We start from the raw sequence: 26,293 nt of genomic DNA, 5'->3' as shown, positions 1-26,293 counted from the left end.
AATACTAGAATAAAAACTTATTTGTGTAAAAATCATACTTGGCTCATTTATGTATTAATAATAATGGTCTATGGTATTTTTTTTTAATTTTTAAAGAGTAGAAAGGAAGACAAAGACAACAATAGTTAAAACTGCCTTCTCACCTCTAAAAATCCCTCATTTATATTTTTGTATATTTTAGTATATCTGTATATTTTAGTCACATATACTGAATATATTGTAGAGGAGCTTCTTCAGATAGAGGCTGGATTAGGATGCCTCTGAAGACCCTTCTAACTTTGAGATTCTGTTGAAAAAAGAAAACAAATCCTTCTCTATCTCTAACCCTCCCTCCCCCAAAGCCCACTGAAATAACCCCCAATCTTCCTAATGAACTTGACATGGAAGAAAGGGGCATGGACCCATGTCCCCAGGGAAATCCACTGGATCATACTTGGTATGCACTTCTCTTTTGCACTTCTTACACATTTTGTACTGAGCTTGTTCATGCGACTATGATTGCTTCTTGCTAGATTTTTAACTACATGAGTGAGAGTGATATTTAATTTTTGTATTTCATGTAGTGCCTAGTATGGAGCACTCACAGCAAATATACAAATGCACTGTGATCTGTGATTGTCAGAACTCCCTCCAACAAAAGGCTGCATTGAAGATCACAAATCTTCTTTGACTTAATAGATATGTCTATTCCAGAACAATAAACATTTATTAAGTATCTAAAATGTGCTAGCCACCAGGGATATGAAAACAAAATGAAAAACAGTCCCTGACCTAAAGGAGCTTATAGTCTATTGGGACATAATTCTGAACAGAATGCTTATGATAGTTAAAGGGAGATGTGATTTGAATGATACATCATGCTGCCTTTCTCATGGTAAAAACCTAATAAATCTTTGTGAAAGTTATTAAGTATTTATACTTGGCTAGGCTTCATGTGAGAGGCAGCTAGATGGCTCAATGGATATTGCACTGGGTCCAGAGTCAGGAAGACCTGAATTCAAATTCATCTGCAGACTCATAAGCTGTAACCCTGGGCAAATCACTTAACCTCTATTTGCCTTACTCCACTAGAGAAGGCAATGGGAAACCATTCTAATATGTTTGCCAAGAAAACCTCACACAGGGTTGCTAAATCAGATAGAACTGAACATCTGAACAAGTCTGCATATACCAAGTCTTCCAGATCTTTGCTCCATAATGCTTGCCTCATCCTGATAGACCTTTTCCCTACTGTTCAATTTTAATGGATCTTCTCTCCCAGGTTAAAAAAAATAGTTAAAAAATAAGTTATGACAACTTTTAGCTTCCCAATATTTCCAAACTTCCCTCTCTTATCCTTATTCATCTTTTATAGGACCAGGCACTGTATTATATGGAACTGTCTCTATTTAGTGATGGCTGCATGGCCCTTCTTAAAAACCTCAGAGATGAAATGGAAGAGGGCAAGAGAATCACAGTGTCTCAAGAGTCAGAGGGAGCTTCAGAGTCAGGCCATCTACCTGAGGCCAAATAGGACTGAAAAGCTCATCCACAACATTTCAGACAGGTGGGTGTAATGGGAATGTAAATTTCTGTTGTTGTCATCTTTCTAAGATTGTATAGTGTAAGATCTTCCTTGCCCCTAGGTTTAAGAGCCTATGGTGGGAGGTTTGTTTTTTAGGAGATACTTTGTGATTGGGCAGTGGGTCAAGAGGGTTGTTACATTCTCTGAGCCAGGAGAAGGTATAAAAACTCTGATGTAAGGCTTTGTTTGGGGGCTTACTTTGAGAAGTGTTGTGTGATATGACCAGACGAGACTCTGGGCAGCCATTGAGAGCTCCATGGCTTTGAAAAACCCAGATGTTGATGCTTCCCTCTCTGGTGACTGACTAGGTATGGATGTAATGGTTGGACAGTTGGAGGTCCGTCTGCTTGAAATGTTTCTCTGTCTTGTAATTTCTGCTTGTAACCTCTGTATACTCTGAAGTTCAGGGTGCTGATCTTTTTCCCTGAACTAGGTAAATGATATGTTTGATTGATTAAAGCAAGATTGTTAACCCATTTTGAGTTGCTTTCCTTTAGAAAAGCAGATCTAAGAACCTGTGTTGGCAGCCACTCTGGAGATGCGGGGGTGCCTGCTGCTAGAGTGGGCGTTGGCCAACGGGCACTCAAACCTCCCTTCTGTGAAGGAGAGCTTGACCATACTTCTTGTGAAAAGCTATTTCACTTTGGGAGCTTTTGATTTTAGGAAGTCTTTCCTTATATTGAAGTTAAATGTTTTTCTGCAATGCTTTGAATTCTGTCCTCTGGGAACAAGCCGAGTAAGCTTCCACTTCTCAGCATTTCAAATAACAGAAGACAGTTCTCAGTCTTCTCTCTGCCATGCAAAATATGCCCAGGTCCTTTAACTAATACTTGAATGACATCACCTTAAGTCCCTTCCCTATCTTGGCCTCCTTGCTCCAGACAAGCTTCAGTTTATCAACATATGGCCTAAAACTTTGCACCTGGAAGTGAAGACGACACTTTAGATGGGTCGCGTGATCAGTATGGAGTACAGGAGGAGGAATGACTCTCTGAGTCTAAACAACAGTCTTCTCAAACAGTCTCATATCATGTTAGCTTTTGGGGGAAGGGAATAAGCATTTACACAGCCTCCACTATGTTCTAGTCACTGTGCTAATTGATTTTTACAAATATTATCTCAATTGGTCCTGATAACAACCCTGTGTAGATGCTATTATTGTTCCCACTTTACAGTTGAGGAACCTGAGGCAAATAGCAACGAAGTGACTTGTCCAAGGTCACATGGTGTCTAAGGCTGAATCTGCACTTAGGACTTCCTGACTCTAGGCCCAGCCCTCTAACCATTGAATCCTGTAGCTGAACCGCACTTGATGAGTGCGAATTCAACTATAACACCCTCAGACCTCTTTCAGATGAACTGCTATCTAGTCTATCCTAAACTTGGCATAGTTGATTTTTAAAATTAAATTTCATCTCATTAGACTTGGCCCCCAAAACCAAGTTGCTGATCTCTGCCACCCGTCTTTCTTTTTTTTTTTTTTTAAAGCAATCAGGGTTAAGTAACTTGCCCAAGGTTACATGGCCAATTATTTTTATGTGGGTGCTGAGTATCTGAGGCCAGAACCGATCCCAGGTCTCCTGACTCTGGGGCCAAACACTCTTACTCACTGCACCACCTGGCTGCCCTGTCACCCTTATTCATCTGCATATTTTATAAACATACCATCTATGGTTCTTTATACAAGTCATTGATTAAAAAAAAAAAAGTTAAGGGGCGGCCAGGTAGCACAGTGAGTAAGAGCACCAGCCCCAGAGTCGGGATGACCTGGGATCAAATCCGGGCTCAGACACTCAGCACCCATCCAGAAACATCTGGCCGTGTAACCTTGAGCAAGTTACTTAACCCTAATTGCTTAGGGGTGGCCAGGTGGTGCAGTGAGTAAGAGCACTGGCCCCAGAGTCGGGATGACCTGGGATCAAATCTGGGCTCAGATACTTAGCACCACACCCAGAAATAACTGGCTGTGTAACCTTGAGCAAGTTACTTAACCCCAATTGCTTAAAAAAAAAAAAAGTTAAACATTACAAAGTTATGCACAGACCCCTGCATCATTCTACTAGAGACCTCCTTCCATACTGTCATGAACACATTGTTGACTAATCTCTTGGTCCTGCCATTCAGCGAGTTCTTCATACATCTAGCTGTACAGTCACCTAGAACACACTTTTTCTATCCTGTTCAAGGGAAGTCTAGAGAATGACAGAAAATGAACTTGAGGACCTTGAAGGCTCTTCCCGCTCAAACTCTGTAATCCTTATGTCCATCGCAATATGAAACTGCCTGATCTTCCTTGCACACAATTTAGTTAAATTTGAATATTCTCTATGCCCAAAACACATCTAGTGCTATACCACTCCAGAGCCCTTGTTAACAATTTTTCCTATGCTATTAATGTAAGTCCCTACCCCAATTTTTTATGTGCTGAATAATTCTACTCATCCTTTAAAATCTACCCCAGAGGCTACATCATCATCAAACAATAGTAATAGCAAGCTTTTATATAGTGCCTACTACATGCCAAGCATTATGACAATTATTATTTTATTTGATCCTTACAACAACCCTGGGAGGTAGATACTATTTTTAACCCCATTTTATGATTAAGAAAACTGAGGCAACAAAGGTGAAATGACTTGCCCAGGGTCACACAGCCAGTAATGTCCTTCTAGAAACCTTCCTTAATCCTCTAAACTGCTTACCTCTTAGAACTCATATAGTGCTTGATTTTCTTTCAGGAACAGGAAGTCACTAACTACATCACAAAGCAATACATTCAACTTTTGGACTGAATTAATTCTTTTCACTTTTTTCCATACACAGAACTGAACTCTGCCTTTCTCTTACTTCTATCCATGGCTCTCATGTTATTTGGGTTTTTTGAATAGAGTCTCTAAAACTATAGCTATGAAGAAATCCTAACTTTTAACAAATCTTGCCTAGTTGTTTAACACTGTTAGAGGAAAGAAGAGGTTAATTTTGTCTTAAGGAAGGCAGTAATGATTGTAAGGACAGAGACAGAACCCTATTTGATTCTAGCAATAGACCTGAGGTAACTAACAGATGAACTGTGCCAATATATTTGCTTATAAGATTAATTTAAATTATTATAAAGAAACGGAAGTATCCATACTGTTTTATTTAATATATAAAAAGATCCCCCAAATTCATAAATCTCTATCAGTGAACTACTCCTTTGGCTTCCCTATAGAGAAGGAGATAACTAGAAATGAACAAGGAAACCATGCATTGAGACATTAAACCTAATATCTAGCATCATCTTAGCATAATATCTACCCTTGGGGAATTAACCTCAGAACCACATATACTTGGGTCCCACCTACCTCTTAGGCATCCTGACTCTGTAATCCTGGGAACATTATTTAACTTCTCACTGTCCTAGGCAATCCTCTAAAACACTTAAGTTGAAGAGAAGGTGCCAATTTATATTAGTAGAGGTACTTTTTTTAATCTGGGGAGTTCCTTATAACAAAGGAATTCTAGGTCTATTTTCCATCTTTATCAATTCCCAGGGACCATAATGAATGCAGGCCAACCCCAAAATACCTTAGCATACATTCCTCCTTCACATTACGGATATACCTTTTTCACACTTTGTAACCTAATTCATAGATATTTATGCAAAACAATTTTCACACCAGCAAGAAACTTCAGAAGCTAATAGGGAAAAAAAAAAAAGCATCTGGTAGTTGTTGCCATGGCAGCAAAGGTAAGATTTATTCTGTCTTCAATTCTTTCTACTTGAGGTGAGCACTGAAAGGGGAGACAGGTGTTTAGTGAAGGCAGGAAGAGCCAGGTTTGGAAGAAGTAAATGAATACTTGGTAACCCCAGGGAGGTAGGTCCAGAAACCACTGAAGCAAGGAGACAGCATTGAATAGAGAGGTGGGGGGTAGGGCGGTAAGAGAAAAGAGTAGGAAACAAAACCCATAGTTTTTAGTACAAGATAAAAGAGAGAATAAAATTATGCAGCATTAAGTATTACACTGAATATAAAAGTATAACTAGAGACAGTATCAAAGTGTTATCACACAGCTTGGGGAGAACATGCCGCACTACAAACATTCCACACTGCAAATTAAAACTTCCTGAATCCTAAGGGCTTCCAATGCATGTAGAAGTATACATGTAGGTGTCTATATGCACACACAAAAAAGAAGGTATCTGCAATTATATAAGGAATCTTAATCCTATGAACTCTATAGCTCTATATATCTTAACTCTATAAACTCAGAGAGGTAGCATATGGCATAGAGGGTAGGGAAGTCAAATGACAGTCAGTAGGACCTGAGCTCAAATTCTGCTTCAGATACTTGATTACATTCTTAGGCAAGTCATTCAAATTCTCTGTCCACAGTTTCCTCACCTGCAAAATGGATTAGACTGATGGCCTGCCTGCTCTAAATCTATCATCCTATTATCCACAGTGTTTTTTGACATTTTATGACAATTGTGGATTGGCAAGTTTGCCTTAACACACATGGTAGTCAGCTATGTGGCACAGCGGATAGCATGAATAGAGATCCAGGCCTGGAGTCAGGAAGACTCATCTTCCTGAGTTCAAATCTGGCCTCATATACTTAGAAGGTATGCAACCCTACCCTGTTTGCCTTAGTTTCCTCACTTGTCAAATGAACTGACCCTGGGTTCTGTCTGGTCAACATCCACTTCATCTTGCCTGTTCTCAGGCCCCCATGCCACTTACCCTATGGATGCTGGAAAAAGGATCTTATGGCTAGAGATGGTGATATATGGAAATGTAAGGGTAGAGTAAATGTTTATTGACTGACTGAATAAAACCCATAGGTAGAACAAATGTTTATTGACTGACTGACTAAAACACATAGACAGTGGAAAATTATGACATGAAGTAACACTATACCAAGAGTAAAACTATCATAAGAGACAGCAGCAAGTGTCACTCTACTTCTTGGGGAAAAGAAATATACAGAACTATAAATTAATATTTCCTGAATCCTGAGGGCTTCCTTTGCAAACAGAGATATAGCATCTCACAAACCAGGCACAAAAGCATAACATACAGCATATGATATGATATGATAGTGATGGAGGGCTTTAAATATCCCAACATTTATTAGAATTCTCTCCACCTAAAGAGGAGCAGCTGATTCATTCCTGACTCACTTTAATGACAGTTTCATTCTGCTAAAAGTGGAGACAGTGATAATGGTAACTCTTCTTCTAGACCTAATTTTGACCAACATAAAGAAACTTGTTTCTGAAATTAGGCATGATAGAAATCTAAGGAGAAATTTATCATTCTCTCTTGGAAATCATTCTAGAGAAAGAGGAAAATAAGGTATAATTTAACATATATGCTAGATTTTGAGATAACAGATTTGAAAGAGCTTAGAAAAAGATGAGGTAGGATACATAAAAAAAATTCAGCCCAAGAGTGATATGAAATACTCAAGACTGTGAAATTCTAACAATACAAATCCAAGCAAATTCAATGAATATGAGAAGAGAGAGCTGTCTGTCTAAAGAAACTAATGTGGATATACAGAGAACTCATTAACCAACTTATATTCCAAAAAACATGATAGAAGATGGATGCTAGAAGTTGGTAACTGTGAATAAATACAAAAGAGGGACATGGTCCTGTAAAACAGAAGGGTCAAACATTCAGCAGATTAAAATCTAATTAGAAAACATTTAATAAGATAAATAAAAATACAATAAAACTTAGTTAATGTTACATTTTAAAACTAAGTCAATATGCAGCTGCAGGGACCCTTTATACATGTGGTGGGCCCTGTTTCTATTTGGGTTTGACTTTACCGCTATAAACCATTAAAGCTCAAAATAAGTCAAGGGTGGTAATGAATGCAAAAGACGACAACGCGGTTTTCTTTAGCTCTATTGGAATGAAAAGAAAATCAAAGAAGCACCACAGTTAAGGACAGATGGGACAATACAATTCAGTAAGAAAACATTTATAAAAATTATTATTATTATTACCATTATATTGCATCCTGTGTGCAAAAGACCAGGAATAGAAAGGAAAAACGAACAGTGCTCACTCTGCTGGAGCTTACAATGTACTGGAAGACATAACATATAAATAGATAAATAAATATGAGATAATTTCTTGTGGGAGAGAGCACTGAGAGCTGTGGGGAGTAGAAGGGACATCATAGAAGAGGTGGCACCTGAGGAGAGTACTATAGGAATCAACAGACTCTAAGATAGCGAGGTGAGAAGAGATTACACTCCAGTCATGGCAGACAGCTGTGCAAAAGCATCCTTCGAAGGAAGGAGACAGGATCCTTCATGTCTGGGGCACAGCAAGTGGGCTAGTCTGCTGAAATGTAGAGTGTCCAAAAGTTAGAGTCATTTTGTGAAGGGCCTTTATATCAGACTGAAGTGTCTGTATTCATCCTAGATGCAAGACAGGGCCACTGAAGATTCTCGAGCAGGAGACTGATGTGGTAAGAACTGTACTTGAGGAAGATTTGGATAACATCACTTCTAAAACCTCAACAGCTAGCAAAGTGCTTGTCAGTCAGTCAGGCAATAAGCATTTATTAAACACCAACTATGTGCCAGGCACTGTGATGGAAATACAAGAAGAGTCAAAAGACAGTTCCTGTCCTCACACAGCAGGTGCCTAATACTCAGTGACAACTGAGAGAAGGCAAAACTACTAAGCCCTTATTTTGCTACTGTTTTCTCTGATAAGGAAGATGTTTATGACTAGGAAGATCATAACAACAATGGTTAAAAGGGAGGTAAAACCCAAGATAAGTGAAAAGAAAGTAGATGTCCCTTGATGAGTTCAGATCACCAGGTACTGGCGAACTATGTTCACCTGAAAGAACTACTGAATGTGATTGAAGAGCATCTGAAAGATCACAGAGAATAGGAGACATGCTGTACTGCAGGATTGGAGAGGGGCAAATAATGTCCTAATCTTTTTAAAAGGAAGAAAGTAGAGTCTTTAGACTGCAGGTTAACGTGCTTAGCTCTTATTCTTGGCAAAAATTCTGGAGAGTATTTTTAAAATTAAATTTTCTCAGTCAGCAAAAATCTGTCTTTGCTCCCTCCCACTTTTTTCCTCCTTTCCCTCAATTGATACATAAAGAAAACAAAAAAATGTTATAAACATTTATGTTTACAAATAGTCAAGCAAAACAATTTCCCCCACTGGCCAAAATAAAAGTCTCGATCTTCTCTCTGAATCTTTCGGCTTTCTAACAGAAGGAGGAAGGAAGAGATGAAGGGGAATAAGTATTTATTAAACACTTGCAAGATGAGCACTTTCCAGCTTCACAACAACCCTGTGAAGTAAAAGTTATTATCATTCCCATTTTACAGGGGCAGGCAGGTTAAGTGTCACACCCAAAGTCACAGAGCTGCTAAGTATCTGAGGCCAAATTTGAAATCAAGTCTTCCAGACTCTAGGCTCAGTGCTCTGTTCCCTGAAACCTCTCCTTCATCATTTCTTACAGAAAAATAATATTCTATCAATCTATATACCAATACTTGTTCAGTAATTCTCCAATTGTTGGGCACCTCCTCTCCTAGTTTCCAATTCTTTGCCAGCAAAAAAAGAACTGATATAAATATTTTTGTATATCCTTAGAATTTGTTTTGCTTGGGACTACTTTCTTTCTCTCTTAATATGCCCTCTCTCTTTTCCTTCCCTTTCTCTCCTTTCCCTTTTTGTGTAAAATGTATTTCTGTACCTAACTGTGCATTTTTCCCTCTTTTGGCCAGTTCAGATCAGAGTGAGGTTCAACTGTTACCCATTTCTCCCCTGCCTTCTTGTCTGTTTAGATTACTTATTGTACACCTTAATTATATAAGATAATTTTCACCATCCTTCCTCTCCTTTCCCCTCCCTGTTTGTATTCTTTTTTATTTTCCTTTCCATTTTTCTTTCAATATCACAAAGACATAACAGAACCACTCCCAGACCCTTTGTCTAGCAGATTTCCTTAGACTCCCTTTATGACTACTATGAATAATTAAAGTGTTCTGAGGGGACACATGTCTCATCTCCCCATATTACAATGTAAGCAGTTTGTCCTTGTTTAGTTTCTTATAATCCATTCTTTATGTTCCTTTTGACTATTGTGTTTGCACTTCAAAATTTCTATCCAGTTCTGGTCCTTTCATCAGGAATGCTTGAACATTCTCTTTCACTAATGTTCCATTCCTCCCCTTCTTCCCCACCTTCCCCCAAGATTATATTCAGTATTCTGGGTATGTTATTCTTGGTTGTAAGCATAGATCTTTTGCCTTCTGGAATATCATATTTCCATCTCTGTTTTATACTTGTGGTTGCTAAATAGTATGTGATACTGACTGGCTCTTCAGTTCTTGAATTATTTCTGGCATCTTACAGTATTTTTTAAAAATCTCACATGGAAACTAGATTTTGGTGACAATATTGCTGGGATTTTTCATTTTGATACTTCTTTTCAGAAAGTGACAGGTAGATTTTTTTCTCCTTCCACATTGCTCTCTGATTCGAAGACATTTGGGCAGTACTATGATTTCTTGAAATACAATATCGGGGATATATATTTTTTAATCATGGCTTTTAGGTACACAAGTGATATTTAATTTATCTTTTCTCAATCTGTCTTCCAGGTTGGCTGTTTTTGCTATGAGATATCCAATACTTTGTTTTCAGTCTTGACTTTGTTTTAATATTTCTTGCTGTTTCAAGTAGTCAATAGCTTCTATTTGGTCCATTAGATTTTTCAGGTGGTTTATTGCTTGGTCAAGTTTTTGTACATCTCTATGTGCCAAGCTGTTAATTCTCTTTCCAATTCTTTCTTCCATAGCTTTTATTTGTCTTCTACTTTTTTTTCCTCCAGTGCTTTTAATTTATTTATAAAAATATTTTAACTCTTAAAAAAATCCAAACCTCTTGCTTCGACTCTTCCAATATGAATGTATGCCCAAGCTGTGTATTCCTTTGGGGCTTTGCTTGTAGATGTTCTGGTGTCATTCTCTCCGGTGTCTTGAACTTCACCATGGGGATTAGGTATTTTGTTTGCTTATTCTTCTGCTCTACTTCCTGCCTTAAAATATGTTAGGGCTAGGTTCTACACACTACTGGAGGAAATGTCTTGGGTAGTCCTATTGCTTTTTCTTGGTATATTGAGGTTTTTAAAAAAGTAACATTTTATTTTTTCCCAATTACATATAAACACAATTTTTAACATTCATTTTTCAAAATTCTCAGTCCTAAATTCCCTCCTTCCTTCTTTATCTTTACCCTCCCTGAGACAGGAAGCAGTTATTGTAAGTTAAACATGTGCAGTCATGCAAAACATATTCCATATTAGTCATGTAGTGAAAGAAGACAACACACACACACACATACACACAAAGTGAAGGATGGTATGGTTCAATCTGTATTCAAATTCCATCAGTTCTCTCTCTGAATGTAAATAGCATTGTTCATCATAAGTCCTTTGGAATTGTCTTAGATCATTGTATTTATGAGAATAGTTAAGTCATTTACAGTTGATCATACTACAATATATCTGTTACTAGGTACAATATTCTCCAGGTTCTGCTCACTTCACTTTGCATCAGTATATGTAAGTCTTTCCAGTTTTTTTCTGCAATCATCTTGCTCATCATTTCTTATAGCACAACAGTATTCCACTAAAATCACAAAGCACAGCTTGTTCAGCCATTTCCCAACTGAAAGATATCCCCTCAATTTCCAATCCTTTAGCATACTGAGTGTTGAACTATTCCAGGATCTCAAGCACGACTCAGGCAAGAGATCTGTCAGTTTTCAGTGTTCCCAAAGTGGCCTAGTGCAGAGCAAAGTCTGATTTCTGTCCTCCTGCTCTGAGCTTTCCAAACTCCTGACCTGAGTTTGGGTCTGAGCAGTATAGCTGGGTGCTTACCCATTTGAAATTTCAGTACACTGCTGCTGGACTTAACTACTATCAGCCTGGAAAGCTCCTCTGGTTCAAATCAGTATCCTTATAGGCTCCCTTTTGGGATGGGATTCCTAGCCTAGTTATTCTATTGTTGGCTTCAGACTGGGCTGGAAGCTGGATCAAATAACCTGGTCCACTCTTAGAGTCTATGCCACGCAGATGCTATCTACTTCTGAGCTTGTTTCTTGGCCTAGAGCCCAAGACTGATCCTCATGTCCAACCCTAGGTGCAAGTCTTATGCTCATTCCACCCTAGAGCTGTGATCTGTAACTAGACAGTGACAGAACTGCCGGTGGCACCTGTTCCTACGTCCCACAGAAGTTCTTGTCCATTTGTGCTGGATTTGGGGCCTCTTCTTATCCTAGCATACAGCCTCTCCTTGCACTAGTATTCTTTACATGGCCATTCCTGGCTAGACATCTTCCTCCCCAGTGTCCACAGCTCTCCTCGTCTTCTTTATGCTGACCTAAGCTTGAAAAATGACTCACTGTAATTTTTTTTTTCTTGGATTTCCCAATTGTTACATGTACTAGTGTGCTTTCTAGATCTGTTTGGAATGAGTTGTAGGGGGAAGTTCAACTTTAATTCTTCCTGCCATCTTGGCTCTGCCTCAGGAGAATATTATTAACAGACTGGTTTAAGAGCGTCATTAAAAGGAAACAATAATTGCTAAGATCCAGGATGGTTTCATCTGGACAGGTCATGCCTGGCTAAGCCACTTTGCTTTTTAACAGGGTAGGGAGATTAGAAGAAGAGGGGAATGAGACAAGCACAATATGCCTGTAATTCAGTGAGATACATCACAAAATCCTTCATGCGGATTGTGGACAAGATGGTGTGAATTAGGTGATAGTGTAATTTGTAGATTCAAAACTGTTTGAATGACCAAAAGACTTGTCCTCTGTAGAGGAAAGCATCTACAATCTGTGTCTGTCCCTATGATGTTTACATTTTTATCAATGACAAGAATCAGGCTATATGTAGCTTGCTTATCAAATTTGCAGATCGCCAACATCTTAGCTGGCATAGCTAAATTACATGACAGAGGATTCGAAAAACATTTAAGGCAACACAATATCATAGAAAGAACACTGGGTCAAAGGACCTGGGTTCAAATCCCAGTTTTGTTAACATAATCAAGTCATCTAAATTTTTTGGGCCTCAGTTTTCTCAGTTACAAAATGAAGAGGTAGAACTAGATGATTCATAATGTCTCTCCCAGCTTTAATTCCTATGAAATTAATTAGGTGACATTTAATAGTGATAACTCTGAAGTCCTTCATTTGATGTCAAAGAATCAACTGCACAAGAAAATTATAGACTAGAAATGGTTAGATGACAGTCTGCATGACAGAGGTTTTACTGGACTTCACGTAAGTCCACAGTGTGATATGAGAGCCAAAAAAGCTAACACAATCTTGGGTTCCAGGTGACCAGGATGGCAAAGGGTCTTGAAATCATGCCAGACAAGGATTAGCTGAAGGAAGTGGAGATGTGTTCCCTGGAGAAGAGAAGAGTAAGGAGACAGAAGGGAAGGAGGGAATGAACATTTATATAGTACCTATTATGTGCCAGATGGACAGTTAGGTGGCACAATGGATAGACTGCCAGGCCTGGAGTCAGGAAGACTTGTCTTCCTAAGTTCAAATCTGGCCTCAGACACATTCACAAGCTGTATGACCCTGGCAAAGTCACTTAACCCTGTTTGCCTCAGTTTCCTCATCTATAAGATGAGCTAGAGAAAGAAATGGCAAACCACTCCAGTATCCTTGCCAAGAAAACCCCAAATGGGGTCATGAAGAGTAGGACATGACTGAAAAACAACTCAACAACATGTGCTGGACACTAGACTAAACAGGAGGAACTCTCTTTATTAAGTACTCACGGAGCCATCATGTGCAAGAGTGGTTCTGCTGGTTCTGCTTATTCTCCAAGAATGGAACCACAAGTCAAAGGCAGAAGTTTCAGAAGTGACAGATGGAGACACAAATCCCTTACAGAGCGGCCTCCCACGGCACAGGCTGCCTGGGAAGGTTCTGGGTTTCCCTTCATTGGTGATCTTGAGCTGAGGCCTGGACAGTCACTTATCAGCAACAATCTTGAAGGGATGACTAGTCAGGTAGACACTTGACAGGTAACTTCAACCTGGGTGCTCTGGATTGTGACCTCCTGTTTCTTTCACCTCACAATGACATTTTTAGACCTCTTTCCCTGACTGTTTCCTACCTGCCTTTTAATTGTAGTAGATGGTAAATTAAAAAAAATTTTAAAAATAAAAAAAGCTGGATCCCAAAATTATTCAGGTTGGCTGAGTTAAAAAAAATTTATTGTATAATTTTCCATTCTTCGATTTTTGCTATACAGACATAGGGGAAATAATAAAAACTTGTGTAAGCAGTGAAAGTTCTAACATTGATTTTTTCCCATGCCACTCCTTCAGAAAGTCAGTTCAATAGAAATAAGAAAGATAAGGGGTGGCTAGGTGATGCAGTGAATAGAGCACCGGCCCTGGAGTCAGAAGGACCTGAATTCAAATCCAGCCTCAGACACTTAACACTTACTTACCAGCCGTGTGACCTTGGGCAAGTCATTTAACCCCAATTGCCCAGGCTTCCCACCTCCAAAAAGAAAAAAAAAGCAAAAGAAATAAGAAAGATAAAAGATAAGATTGGAGCTGGAAAGGATCTCATAGACCATCTAGCAAAACTCCATCCTGTCACAGATAAGGAAATTGAACCCCAGGGATGTTAAATGACTTGTCCAAGCTCACACAGGGGCAGAGTCTGAATTCAAGACCTATGACTCCAGAGTTAAGGTTCTTTTCAGTAAATAATGTCAACTTCATTACATTTATGCTTCTTTCTAAATTGTGAGATAAATGCTCAAATGTAAGAAATGTTAGTATATATCCTTGTAGCATTTTATTCATCTCTCACAACTCTAGTATGTTACTTTGCAAAAACAAACAAAAGGTGGATTGAAAAAGAATTTAGATCACAATGGAGTCCTCCCTTAAATGGTTAACTATAACCTGCCAAGAACAAAAAGTGAGAACCCATTAATTAATGAATAAAGCTTCCTGTGAAATTATCATGGAGACAAGTTTAAATTTCTCAAGGATAGGAATGCATTTTCCCTGGTTTCTCATCTCTTTCTTTCCAGTTCTTTCACATACTGTAGTAAGTGCTCAGTAAGCATTTGTTTGGCTGGACTGAATTGTAAATTTGTACAGGACATAGTCTTAATTCCCCAGTATTTACTGGCATGGTTAGAGAGCATGCATCAGCACAACTGCGAAATCGAGAGAATTTTCACAGGTTAGCAACTGGATGACTTTATATTCACAGCATTTTTATCTGACTTTGATCCCTTTCTCACCTGGGGATCTCTGGGAAATTGAGCAGTATGGAATATAGAATTGCATCATTTGGAACACGATTTAATTTTAAATGTTCTTTAAATAATTCTTACATATAGAAATTCTGTAATTATCAATCACAATGAAGATTTAGAACTTACCTGACACAGATGTACTGGCAGATCTTCACATATGTTTTTCCTTTTCCTTTTCCAGAGATATGCAAAAGATGACAAGGAGATCAAAAAAATGAGCAAACCTGCTCTTGTTCTGTGAAAAGTAAAAGAAAGTTCCTTTTGTAAAATCCTTTTATGAATTTTCATAAGTATTTTCAGAGCACCATCTATGTACGAGGTAATGAAGTTCTCTGAACCTTATATTGATCATGAACCATTCATCACATACCATGATCAAGAGCTAACCATAAAATAATTGTCTAATCATTGACATTTTGTGAACAGATAGAGACAAATAAGAGAATTAGCTGTGATTTCATTAGGGTGGATTCACCATATCACTGTAACCTTTTCATGACTTAAATTCATTTATGCATTAGTAGATAAATCTTAAGGCAATATTTGAGGCTAACAGAGATTAAGCGACTTGCCCAGGGTTATACAAGTAGTAAATATGAGAGTTGGGATTTGAATCCAAGTCCTTCTGACTCATGGGATTACAGATTTAGAGATAGAAGAGACCTCAGAAGTCATATGTTCTAACCCCCTTAATGAGGAACTGAGGGATGGAGAGGTCACGTGACTTGCCCAAGGAGCAAGTAGCAGATCCTCTGACTACAGATCGAGCTTTCTGGACCATCCCAAGTCCAGCACTCCATCTGTTATCCTTCTTTATTTCTTGGGATAGATTTTTATTAAGAACAAACATTTTTAGAGACCTGGATAAAATCATAATTTTAATTTCTTAGATTTTGGTTAGATTTATTTTTAGAATGAATTTTTTTTATTAATAATCCTATAAACCCATTTTTTCAACAGTATAATGGCAAACACACATATACATAAATACATATACATACACACTCATTGTAAGCTCATTGAAGGCAGAAACAATTTTGACTTTTTGGGGGGGGTCTGTCTTGTGTCTGGTACGGTGACTTGTACATAATAAAAGTATTGAACTTTGAAATCCAGTTCTTTTATTTACCACCTATGTTATGTCAGACATGCCATCTCACCTCTGTGGGCCTGTTTTCTCATTTATAAAATGAGGTAGTTGGACTATGTGGCCTCTGAAGTCACTCCTAGCTTTAGATCTCTGATCTGATAGAGGGAAAATAGAAACACCTATGATTCTCTATTTAAATATTTATTAAATAGGACCATTAAAAGATAGATTTAGAGATGGAACTGCCCATAGAGGTCATCTAGTCTGACTACCTCATTTTACAGATGAGAACACCAAGGTCTAGAGCAGTCAAATGATTTACCCACGGGTCACATAGGCACACAGGTACCTGGGAACCCTCTCTCTGACAGTTATGTGCAAATGACTACATCGGGCTCTGAGAACAGAAAGAAAAAGACAAAATAATCTCTGTGTGTGTTTATTATGGATAGAGTGCTGGGCCTGGAGTCAGGAAGAAGTGAGTTCAAATCTGTCCTCAGACATTTCCTAGCTCTGTGATGCTAAGTCCCTTTACTGATCTCTGCCTCAGTTTCCTTTTCTGTAAAATGGGGATGGTATTGGGGTGGGGGTGGGAAAAGATGGAGAGAAAAATATGTAACTCAAAATCCTGTGGAAATGAATGCTGAAAACTAAAAATAAATAAATAAATTGGGGGAAAAAATGGGGATGGTAAAAGCACATACTGTGGATCAAATGAGGTTATAATTGTAAAGCACTTAAAATGGTTGCTGGTATATAGTAAGTGTTATATAAAAGTTAGCAACTATTATTTATACAATTTAGTAAATATAAGTGGTTAGGGAAGGCTCAATAGAATAGGTGATATGACCTCCAGAATCAAACATAAAATCCTCTATTTGGCATTTAAAGACCAATTTACCCCCTGCCCCCATCTTACCTTTCCAGGCTTCTCATTTCTTACTTCTCTGTCTCCCACCCTCACCTCAACATACTACCCAATCCAGTGACACTGGCCTCCTTGTTGTTCCTTGAATTAGACACCCCATTTTCTGACTGTTCATCTTCACTGTCTTTTATGCCTGGAATGCTCTCCTTCCTCATTTTTACCTCCAAGCTTCTTCAAGACTCAACTCAAATCCCACCTTCTGCAAGAAGTCCTTCCTAGTCTGGCTTAAATTCATCACCAATATTTGTCTGCACGTCATCTTCCCCTTTAGATGTGAGTTCCTAAAGAGGAGGGAATGATTTTTGCTTGTCTTTGTATTCTTCAGCGTTTGGCAAATGGGAGGCATTTAATAAAGGCAGTCAATTATATTGATTGTTTGACTTGACTGGAAGATCGCAAGGATAATTTATGGCTTCAGTGTATCTTTCTGGTCTTGTCTCATTATTCCCATTCACATACTAACTCCAACCAAACTAGATTACTAGCTTCCCACCCCTCTACCTTTGCTTAAGCCCTTTCTAATGCCTGGAATTGCTCCCCGTCCTTATCCTAAGGACTCCTTATCCTTCAAAGGATACTCTGATTCTTAAGCCAGAAGTGATCTCTACCTGCTCAACTTTTGTTTGTACCTCTCAGGTTCTTATCATATTCTTCTTTTTTAAACAGTATGGTTATATTGGGTACTGGGGCAGTTTCTTTGTTTACTATATTTACTTCAGGGCCTTCCATAGTGTACCACACAGAGAAAAAACTTGTTGAATGCGTGTTGAATTAAATGTGAAGAAGATTCTCTATGGAAAAACTTAGTACGGGTCAAAGGGGAATCACAGAAGTGACAAATTAACTGAAAAGAACATAAGAAAAACCAGAATGGGGAATTTTCAAGTCATTTGCTCATCTGTATTTGTGAGAAATTGTGTGGTTAACTAATCTGGTTGGAGATAAGAATTCTAAATTATCTAGACTTCCTTGGTAGAGAAATAATACATTGTAAGCTCCCTGAGGTCAGGGACCATCTACTGCCTCTTTCTGTATCCCAATGCTTTGTACAGGGCCTGTCACAAAGTAGTCACTTAATAAATGCTTATTGAATTGAATACGGGAGCTGATAGATTCTCTGATTTGGATACTTTAACTGCAATAGCCCTAAATACTTTTTTCTCTTTTTTTTAGGCAATCGAGGTTAAGTGAATTGCCCAGGGTCACACAGCTAGTAAATGTCTGAGGCAGCATTTGAACTCAAGTTCTTCTGATTCCAGGGCCCATTCTCTGTCCACTGCACCACCAAGCTGCTCCACATAAATACTTTTCACATTAATTTGCCTTTGCAGTCTTACAAAGAACAGAGAAGGCTAAAAAGGTTGAGAGAAGTGTGTGAAAACTGATCATAAAATAAGAGATAACATCCTAATGCTTCAAAATGAAGAACTGGCCCAAAGAGCTACCTGAAAACAAAGAAAAAATACATCACCAAAGAATTCTCTACTCTCAGATTAGAGAGCCAGCAAGGTTTCAAATAAATATTACAGTTCTTTTGTCTAAATTGATTTTTCATGTGCTAGTCGTAATTTTTGTTTAAACTTCCTACTTCTGACAATATTACAGTAAATAGGAAGGAGAGCTCTCTTTATCCTATAGATAGAATTTCTTCTCACTTTAGTATGTTATATCCTGCAAAAGTATTTTTGTACTACTTATGCAGGATTGGCAGGTAGGGAGGGAACTGATATGAGGAAAGCAGAAGGAATTCAAAAATGTGACAGTGAGAATGAAACACCAGAAAGAGGTAAGAAATGGATCTGAGTGAAAATAAAAATTGTTAATAGCTAGAAAATGGGACAAGGTAGAGAAATGGCCAGATAATTCATATGCTCCTTCATTTCTGTCTCAAATTTTCACATTTCTCAAATTTAATGGGATGATACCAAATGTTTTTTTTAACATCTTAACAAATGTTCTTAATACCCCAAAGTAACATGGTTTAGATATTTTAATACTTAAATGGATCTGTGACCTCATTGATATGAATGCTCTCACCATCATTACAACCAATCTACCCCTTCTCATCCTATGTGACTCTAATCCATGCTCTCCCATAGAACCTCCACAGTAGATCTCCTGAGGATGCTACAGACCTTCCTTGAGGTCTTCTGACACCTTGTATATTCTGGGGGAGTATTCAGCCATCAATCTGTTACCTGCTGTTCTCATGCTACCTGACTTGTCTACCTCCTTTTCCAATCTTACATTTCCTGGATGATCTCCCTTTTGACACTTCCTGGGCATAGGTTATCTTCAGAAACACACTGCAGCATACTTGTGCCCACCATTTATCTCTCTATTGCCCCACAACCTGTTACCCACAATTTTTATTCCTCAGACACTGTAGTAATCCAATATTTGCTAACAAAAAGCATCATGCAGAGAACATTAGAGCAAAAAATATGGGTTTTGTGTCTTCTTGGAAATGCTAAAAGTGATATGCAAGGGGCGGCTAGGTGGTGCAGTGAGTAATGCACCGATCCCAGAGTCAGGAGGACCTGAGTTTGGTTCCGGCCTCAGACTTAACACACACAAAAAACTAGCTGTGTAACCTTGGGCAAGTTACTTAATCCCAAATACCCTCCAAAAGGCAAAAAAAAAAAAAGTGATGGGATTTATTATTCCTCTTATTCAATAGGTCAAGCCTATAAATACTCTTGGGATCATAGGCCTCGGTTAGCCCTCATGGCAAGCTTCTTCAAACTTGCTTTTGCCTCACTGATCTTGCTGTTTTATGATATAATACTACTAGAAATGTTCTGCCATCCTCCAATGTAGTGTTTTACAAGTAAGTTTGTATTCTGAACTGGTTTTGCCCTCGGCTGCCACATTTTTCTCTTAAAGAGACTAAATGTACGTTGGTGAGGTTGGTTTCTTGGTGTTTTTTCCCCTACTCAGTTTTCCAACTGCTTTATATAACTTACATTTCTGTAGGGAAGAGTGATAATTAAGGCCAATGGTTTTACCTTTTTTTAATTTCCTTTTTAAAAAATAATGCTTTATTTGAATAGATCAAGTTGACACTGTTACAAGTATATGCAGAGATATCTTCTCATCTTCATCCTTTCTTCTAATTTGATATTGATTTTGACACTTTTTATAATTAGTTGATGGTCTGACAAGTCAAACACCATTGTTTTAAGATTTAAGAATTTAGTCATACTTTTTGTTGTACTACTAGATTTTCTAATGTGAGACATTTCCTATTTCCTAACCAATATACAATAGAAATAATAGTCCCACCCACTTCTGTTAAGGTTATTGTAATTGTGAATATATATATATATATATATAAATATATAAACACGATAAAAATGTCACATACTGTATTTTTACAATTGTTTTGCAAAGATTCCTTAAACTGAAAAAGACAAAGAATCACTTAGGGATAGATACATGTACAAATTAATCATTTGTACACAACATTTAGAAAAAGAAATATTGTTGTATACATTTAGAAAGTAATGAGGATAATTACATGGTTGGATGAGGAAATGTAAAAGGCAATAAGGATTATTGAATTCAGCTCCCCTCCTATCTTGGTCCCAAAGGAAGAAGATCATTAGATAACAGTTTTAAAGTAAGGTTATTATGCTTTAAAACAGTTTCCTATTTCATTGGCTGAGCATGGAAACCCATTTCCCAAAGCCAGTTATATCAGAAAAAAAAAAAAAGGAAATCTATTTAATAGTAGCATAAGAAATTAAGTTTGGGAAATATTTCTTTACAGTGAAGGTGATTAAAATGTAGAAAGGCTGTCAATGGAGTTTGCTGAGATTCATTCTATAGAATACAAGTCTTAAGGAGAAAGAAAAAGAAAAGAAATTTTCAACTGAAATAGCTTAAATACAGTTGTTAAACCACCTGAAGTCAGAGGAATGGACTAAATTGTAATCAGCATATACCAGCCCCAGCTTAGTACATCTAGTACATATCATCTCAGCAAGAAATGGCTTTTTACTTTACTAAGTAGAGCAATTTGGCCTGTGGAAATGCAGAAAGAGCCAATGAAGTCTCTGAAATTCAAAACTGGTAAGCAATGATTTCTAAAGATTCTGTATGATTCTATAATTTTCAGTTCCAAGTAACTTTTAATACAAGATCCAAATTCAGAACTCAGCTCAGAATGTTTAAAAAGGAAGAAAATTACTTTTTAAAAGAAATAGTGCTCTTACACTAGAGTGATATTTGGCTCACGTCCTAAAACAGGCAACAGGGGAAACACTGCTAGAAGTAAAGAGAAGAGAGTCCAACATAGTGATGTCATCTGAAACAAAGAAAAAAAAAAACAACAAATTCTTTAGCTGTCTTTGGATAAGCATAGTATAGAAAGAACCAAATAGCAACATTACTTCTGTCCTTGTTATACTGTAGTACTACTACACTTTTCAGACAAAAAAGTTAAAAGAAGAATTTCAAATTTTAATGTTATTTATGCAAACCATTTTGAATACATCTATTTTTAAATAACTGGTCTAACAAAAATAAACAAATTTTGTACACTATAAGGAAAATACAAGATGATGTCCTTGAAAACAGCTAGATAAGATGCAAGATAAAAAGATCAGGAAAGATCAGGTCATGTGGGATTGTTAGAATGCATCTTTGTTCTCACTATGACTCCTCCACAATAGCTATTGTTTCTGTTTTGGCCAAAAACCCTGAGGATCTTCCCCTCCAAATTGATTTTTTTTTTGAACAGATAAAAGAGGTCATTTTTTGCCTCATTTCTTACCTGTCTTAATCACTCAATGGACATTGCCTCAGTCAGACCGAGACCTGGAAAAGACCTTCACTTAAAAAGGCCAAGGTCTCCCACTGCATCCTGGGCCATCTCCCATCGTACTAATCTGTATCTGGTCACTGGACCCAGATAGCTCCAGAGAAGAAAGTGAGTCTGGTGACTTTGCACAGCCCAGCTTCACTTAAATCCAATTCCCTTACATGTCATGACATCACCTGCCTGATGTCATGATCCTTTTTGAGACTGAAGGACAAACAAAAACAACAGCCTCCAGCATAAAAAACAGTCAAGTGGAGTTGGGAGCCATGAGCATGGAGTAACCTGTCGTGTCCTACATGGCCAGAGGAGAGAGTCAGGCTTAACACTTAAAATTATAATCTCTTGAAATGATATGTATCTTTTTCATATTTGTTACATGTCCATAGTAAGTATTAAGATGGTTGATAATGGTTTCATTTATCTTCATAATGTCTCTTCAAGGTAGTTTGGGACAAGTGCAGATAAGGAAAAACTGAGATATTAAAGATTCAGTAGATAATCAATAATAGAATCTAAATTTCCTAATTCCCAATATAGGGCATTTTCCATTTTACTACATTACTTGGCTTAGGAGACTCCTCAGTTGTTTTATCATCTAACCAGTTGAGGCTAAAGGAATTTTGAACAAGTAATTAAAAGAATGACAAGTCAGATATATTTTCAAATTGTTTCAGTCATCGCCTAGTTTGTTCATTTTCACATGAAAGACTAGGGGAATTAATAGATATCTTGAATGTTGCCTCAGTCCTTCGGTGACAGGCACTATAAAATCCAGAAAAGTCAATAAAAGAAACTAGGTTAATAAAGATTAGGTTTCTTAGTTAATATGGAGAAAATATTCATCTTTTCCAGAAAAACAGACATCACATTCAGTTTAGGAAAGTGGAAAGACAAAATAATTACTCATTTACCAAATGTCAGAATTAATACAGGTTTATACTTTACCTTTGCTTGAATCCAGAGTTGTGTGAAAAATGGCCAACACGCAAATGCAATAAGACCAGCAGTAAGCATATATCGGTAGAAAAAGCTGAGAACCTAATAAGACATTTTACAAAAGAGATGGGCAAACAGATCATTTAATATTCATAATGTATCTTTGAAAATTGGAAAATATATCAATATTGTATTTACTTACTAATATTTCGATCCCCAGGGAGAAAACTAGTGAAAACACAACCGAATGTTTTCCAGATAAGGTCAATAACGATGTGATCAGGTCTTGAATAACCTGAAATCTGTTATGGTAGATATTTAAGTTCTTTAAAAAAAAAATTAGGTTATACATTGAATAGCACATTAGTAGAAGAGGTAAACTGAGGCTCTCAAAGACTATCTATACTAATAATCATAAACTCTGGCAGGTTCAACTAAACTGAAATCAAGGCTTCTTCTGACAATCTATTGTCCAGGAATCAGATCAATGGAGTTTGGAGAGGCTCATCACTAGAAATCTGGCCAGTAACTATGAAACATTTTGATATTACAATTCATGAGGAACCATCTGCTAAAGTGTAGAGAAGTTACAGTCTACATCATTAAAGGGCACACCTGTTGCAGTGCGCAAAGAAATCATGGATCATTCAGTAGGACAGAAATATAGAGGAGAATCAACGCTATGTTCAAAACCAGAAATCAGGTTAAGTTCATAATTCATTGTTCAAATTCTAGGAATAATTCTAGTAGACTCTTTCATGAAATGATTTAACCTAAAACTTTTTGTCAAACTATTAGCTTTGGTTGTTTTTAGAGAATATACTTCATGGTTTTGCAATACAAATTTGATTTCATTTTCAACACTGTTATGTAGCTTTTGGATACAAATAAGATGTGAAATAAAATACAGTGAACACAGATGCACTGCACAAAACAACGAATGACAAAGTTCTTTGAAATCACCTTACAACTCTAGGTGTACCAATATGATAAAATGATTCTGATTCTCTAGTTAAGAGATAAACTCAAGTATTAGTTTTACCCTGAACTAAATAATGTTTCCATATACTAGACAAAAAATTTTGCAAAAATATCATGTGAATTTAAACTAGAGTATATTTCCAACAAAATCTATAGCTTTAGTCAAGAGGTCCCTTTTTGTGCATTTCTTATGGTCATTACAAAAGATCATCATCACCTGGTTTTTAAAAGGCTCTCTCTGAACAAAGACAAACTGCCAAAGTGTCATGTGAGAACGAGCAGTCAGCATCAGTCTATCGAAGAAAATTGGGACTATCTTAATCACAATGCATACTCATTTGAGAATGACAAGCAAATTATTTTGCAAACCATTTAGAAGAATTTTTTTGGGGGGTGTGATGGCAAATGTTTAATAATGGCTTCTCTGAAAAAATGCACACATGACACACTTTTAAATTTAATCTGCATTACCAACATTTTCTCCATTGCTTTCTTAAGTCTAGACAATCAATGAACCAATAAATCAAGTTCTTATTTGTAGTGTTCACCAATTTCTGAGGTATAAATGCTTACACTGAAAATTTAATCATGCTTGACTCTTTATGGAATGTTAAATTTGGTGGTTTTTTCTATAAAATATGCCAGCAACATAATTTTACAGAAGATGAGATAATGTATTTTACTTGTAAGATTTCTTTTTTCTGCTGATTTAAAAAATAGATATACTTTATTAATCTAGATATTAAAAAATAAAAGGGACAAGTTGTTATTGATGGACTACACACAATGCACTAATCTGAATTCATAACTAGACTTTTTTAGAATCACATAAAGTTAGAATTAGAAGGGACCTTGGGGCTTGTATAGACATTTTATAGACAAAGAAACCAAAGTCAAAAGAGGAGAGGCAACTTGCCAAAATCAATATAGAAAGTGGAGAGAATAGGCATGATGCAAACCCAGATGTTCCAATCCCAAGTCCAATGTTCTTTACAATACTTTTTTTTGGTCTTAATTTTTTAATCACAGAATGAATCAAGCAAAATATTTTTGACACATTAAAATTTGTTAACACTAATACTCCATGAGAGAGGTGTCAATTTGGTCTCAAATAGCAGCCTGGAAAGCCAGGAGCTTTTTTTCCCCTGGGAAGAAATTGCATAGAATTATGAGGCAAATAATTGAAATGAAGTAAATAGATCTGCATAACAAAAACAGCAGGGGACTTTGAGAAGGTTAGGATCATACATTTAGAGGTGGAAGTGACACAGAAATCACCTGCTTCATTTTACAGCTAAGGAAATAGAGACCCACAGAGATGTGTCCCATGGATAGGACACATAGCAAAGGTGAGATTTATGAATCTGAGTTCAATGAAATCACAGAGAGTATCTGGCCCACTTGAGGAAGAATCTGTTCTAAAGCATCCTTAGCAAGTGCTTAAAGCTATGTGTAGGTCACAATGTCAAGTGCTAAAAATACTGCCCTCAAGGAGTTTACACTCTACTGAGGAAACAAAACGTGTAGATAAGAATATTGATCATAATCTGATAAGTTTTATCAAATGATGACAATTTGAGGATACTACCAACAATGGGAGTGAGCACTGACTTCACCAGTAGAATTTTAGGCCATCAAATCTACCTAAACTTTTTCAGAAACCTTTGAAATTGGCTCTCCCAAAGTCGTGTACACATTAGACTATACCTGGTTTCTTTTCCTCCTCTAACCATAAATTCTAAGATGGAATGGCCTTTTCCCTTAAGATTCCTGTCATTTTCACCAGTAACCAGTTCCTCCTTTTGGGAGAGGAGATCCAGAATAGAACATCTTCTAGGTTAATTTATACACATTTTGAAGGATGGAATTATCATTAAAGCAAGTCAAAAAAGTATCAGCTGCTTTGTTTTTGGCAGAGAGAGAATACTCTGACAGATGTCTGGAAAACCTGACATTCCCCATTGCTACTATAACATGCCTCTGTGCTAGGCTTGGGTTTTGTTTCCCAAACTCCTTCATTTAGGTCATCTTTTGGTACAATTAATCTATAGCATAAAACAATGACAAGTATTGCTTCTACTTATGCGTCCTTTTATTTCCTTCTCCAAGTCCCTTTTTGTGCCCTCTGGTTCTTGGATTCCCTAATGTGAATATGACTTTTCTGTATATCATGCTATACTCCACCATTCCAGACTGTTTGTCTATCCTGTTCCTTTTGAATAGGCCATGTCCTTCCAGAGCTATATTCCAATGAGAGAAGATAAGCATCAGAATAAAAACCTTTGTGTGAAGTGAACCGCCCCCTGTCAGATATACCCAATCTGATTTTTCAGAGTCTGGCATTAGTCCATAGACCTACATCACTGTTCTCATCATCTAGTAAGGTGCTCCAGAGTCTTCTGATTTTCAGAGGCAGCTAGAACTCCTCCAGCTACTGGACAGACTGTTGGATTGGGAGTCAAGGAGGCCTGACTTGAAATTCTGCTTCAAAAACTTACTAGTAGTGTGACTATGAAGTAAGACTGTGGGCAAGACACTTAACCTAGCTAAGTCTCAGTTTCTTCATCTTTAAAATGGAGATAATAATAGCACCTACTTCACAGGGCTGTTATGAGGATAAAA

At 37.3% G+C, this 26,293-nt stretch overlaps 1 protein-coding gene across 3 annotated transcripts in view; it reads right to left on the bottom strand.

Moving 5' to 3' along the window:
* The window catches only part of PIGN (phosphatidylinositol glycan anchor biosynthesis class N), a 226,101-nt gene that overhangs the window by 58,354 nt on the left and 141,454 nt on the right, over positions 1-26,293 (bottom strand). For all 3 annotated transcript variants that reach the window (XM_069100249.1, XM_069100250.1, XM_069100251.1), the window contains 4 exons: positions 22,893-22,992; positions 22,700-22,792; positions 21,147-21,238; positions 15,038-15,146 (listed from right to left, as the gene is read on the bottom strand). In XM_069100249.1, coding sequence (XP_068956350.1) covers positions 15,038-15,146; positions 21,147-21,238; positions 22,700-22,792; positions 22,893-22,992 — 394 coding nt within the window. The remainder of the gene's footprint in view (positions 1-15,037; positions 15,147-21,146; positions 21,239-22,699; positions 22,793-22,892; positions 22,993-26,293) is intronic.

Source organism: Petaurus breviceps, unplaced genomic scaffold (genome assembly GCF_028583685.1).
Source record: "Petaurus breviceps papuanus isolate PSGF00001 unplaced genomic scaffold, PetGlider_PUasm1.0 38, whole genome shotgun sequence".
In the NCBI taxonomy this organism is placed as follows: Eukaryota; Metazoa; Chordata; class Mammalia; order Diprotodontia; family Petauridae; genus Petaurus; species Petaurus breviceps.
Note: the sequence above shows the minus strand (reverse complement) of the source record. Positions and strands in the feature narration are given on the sequence as shown.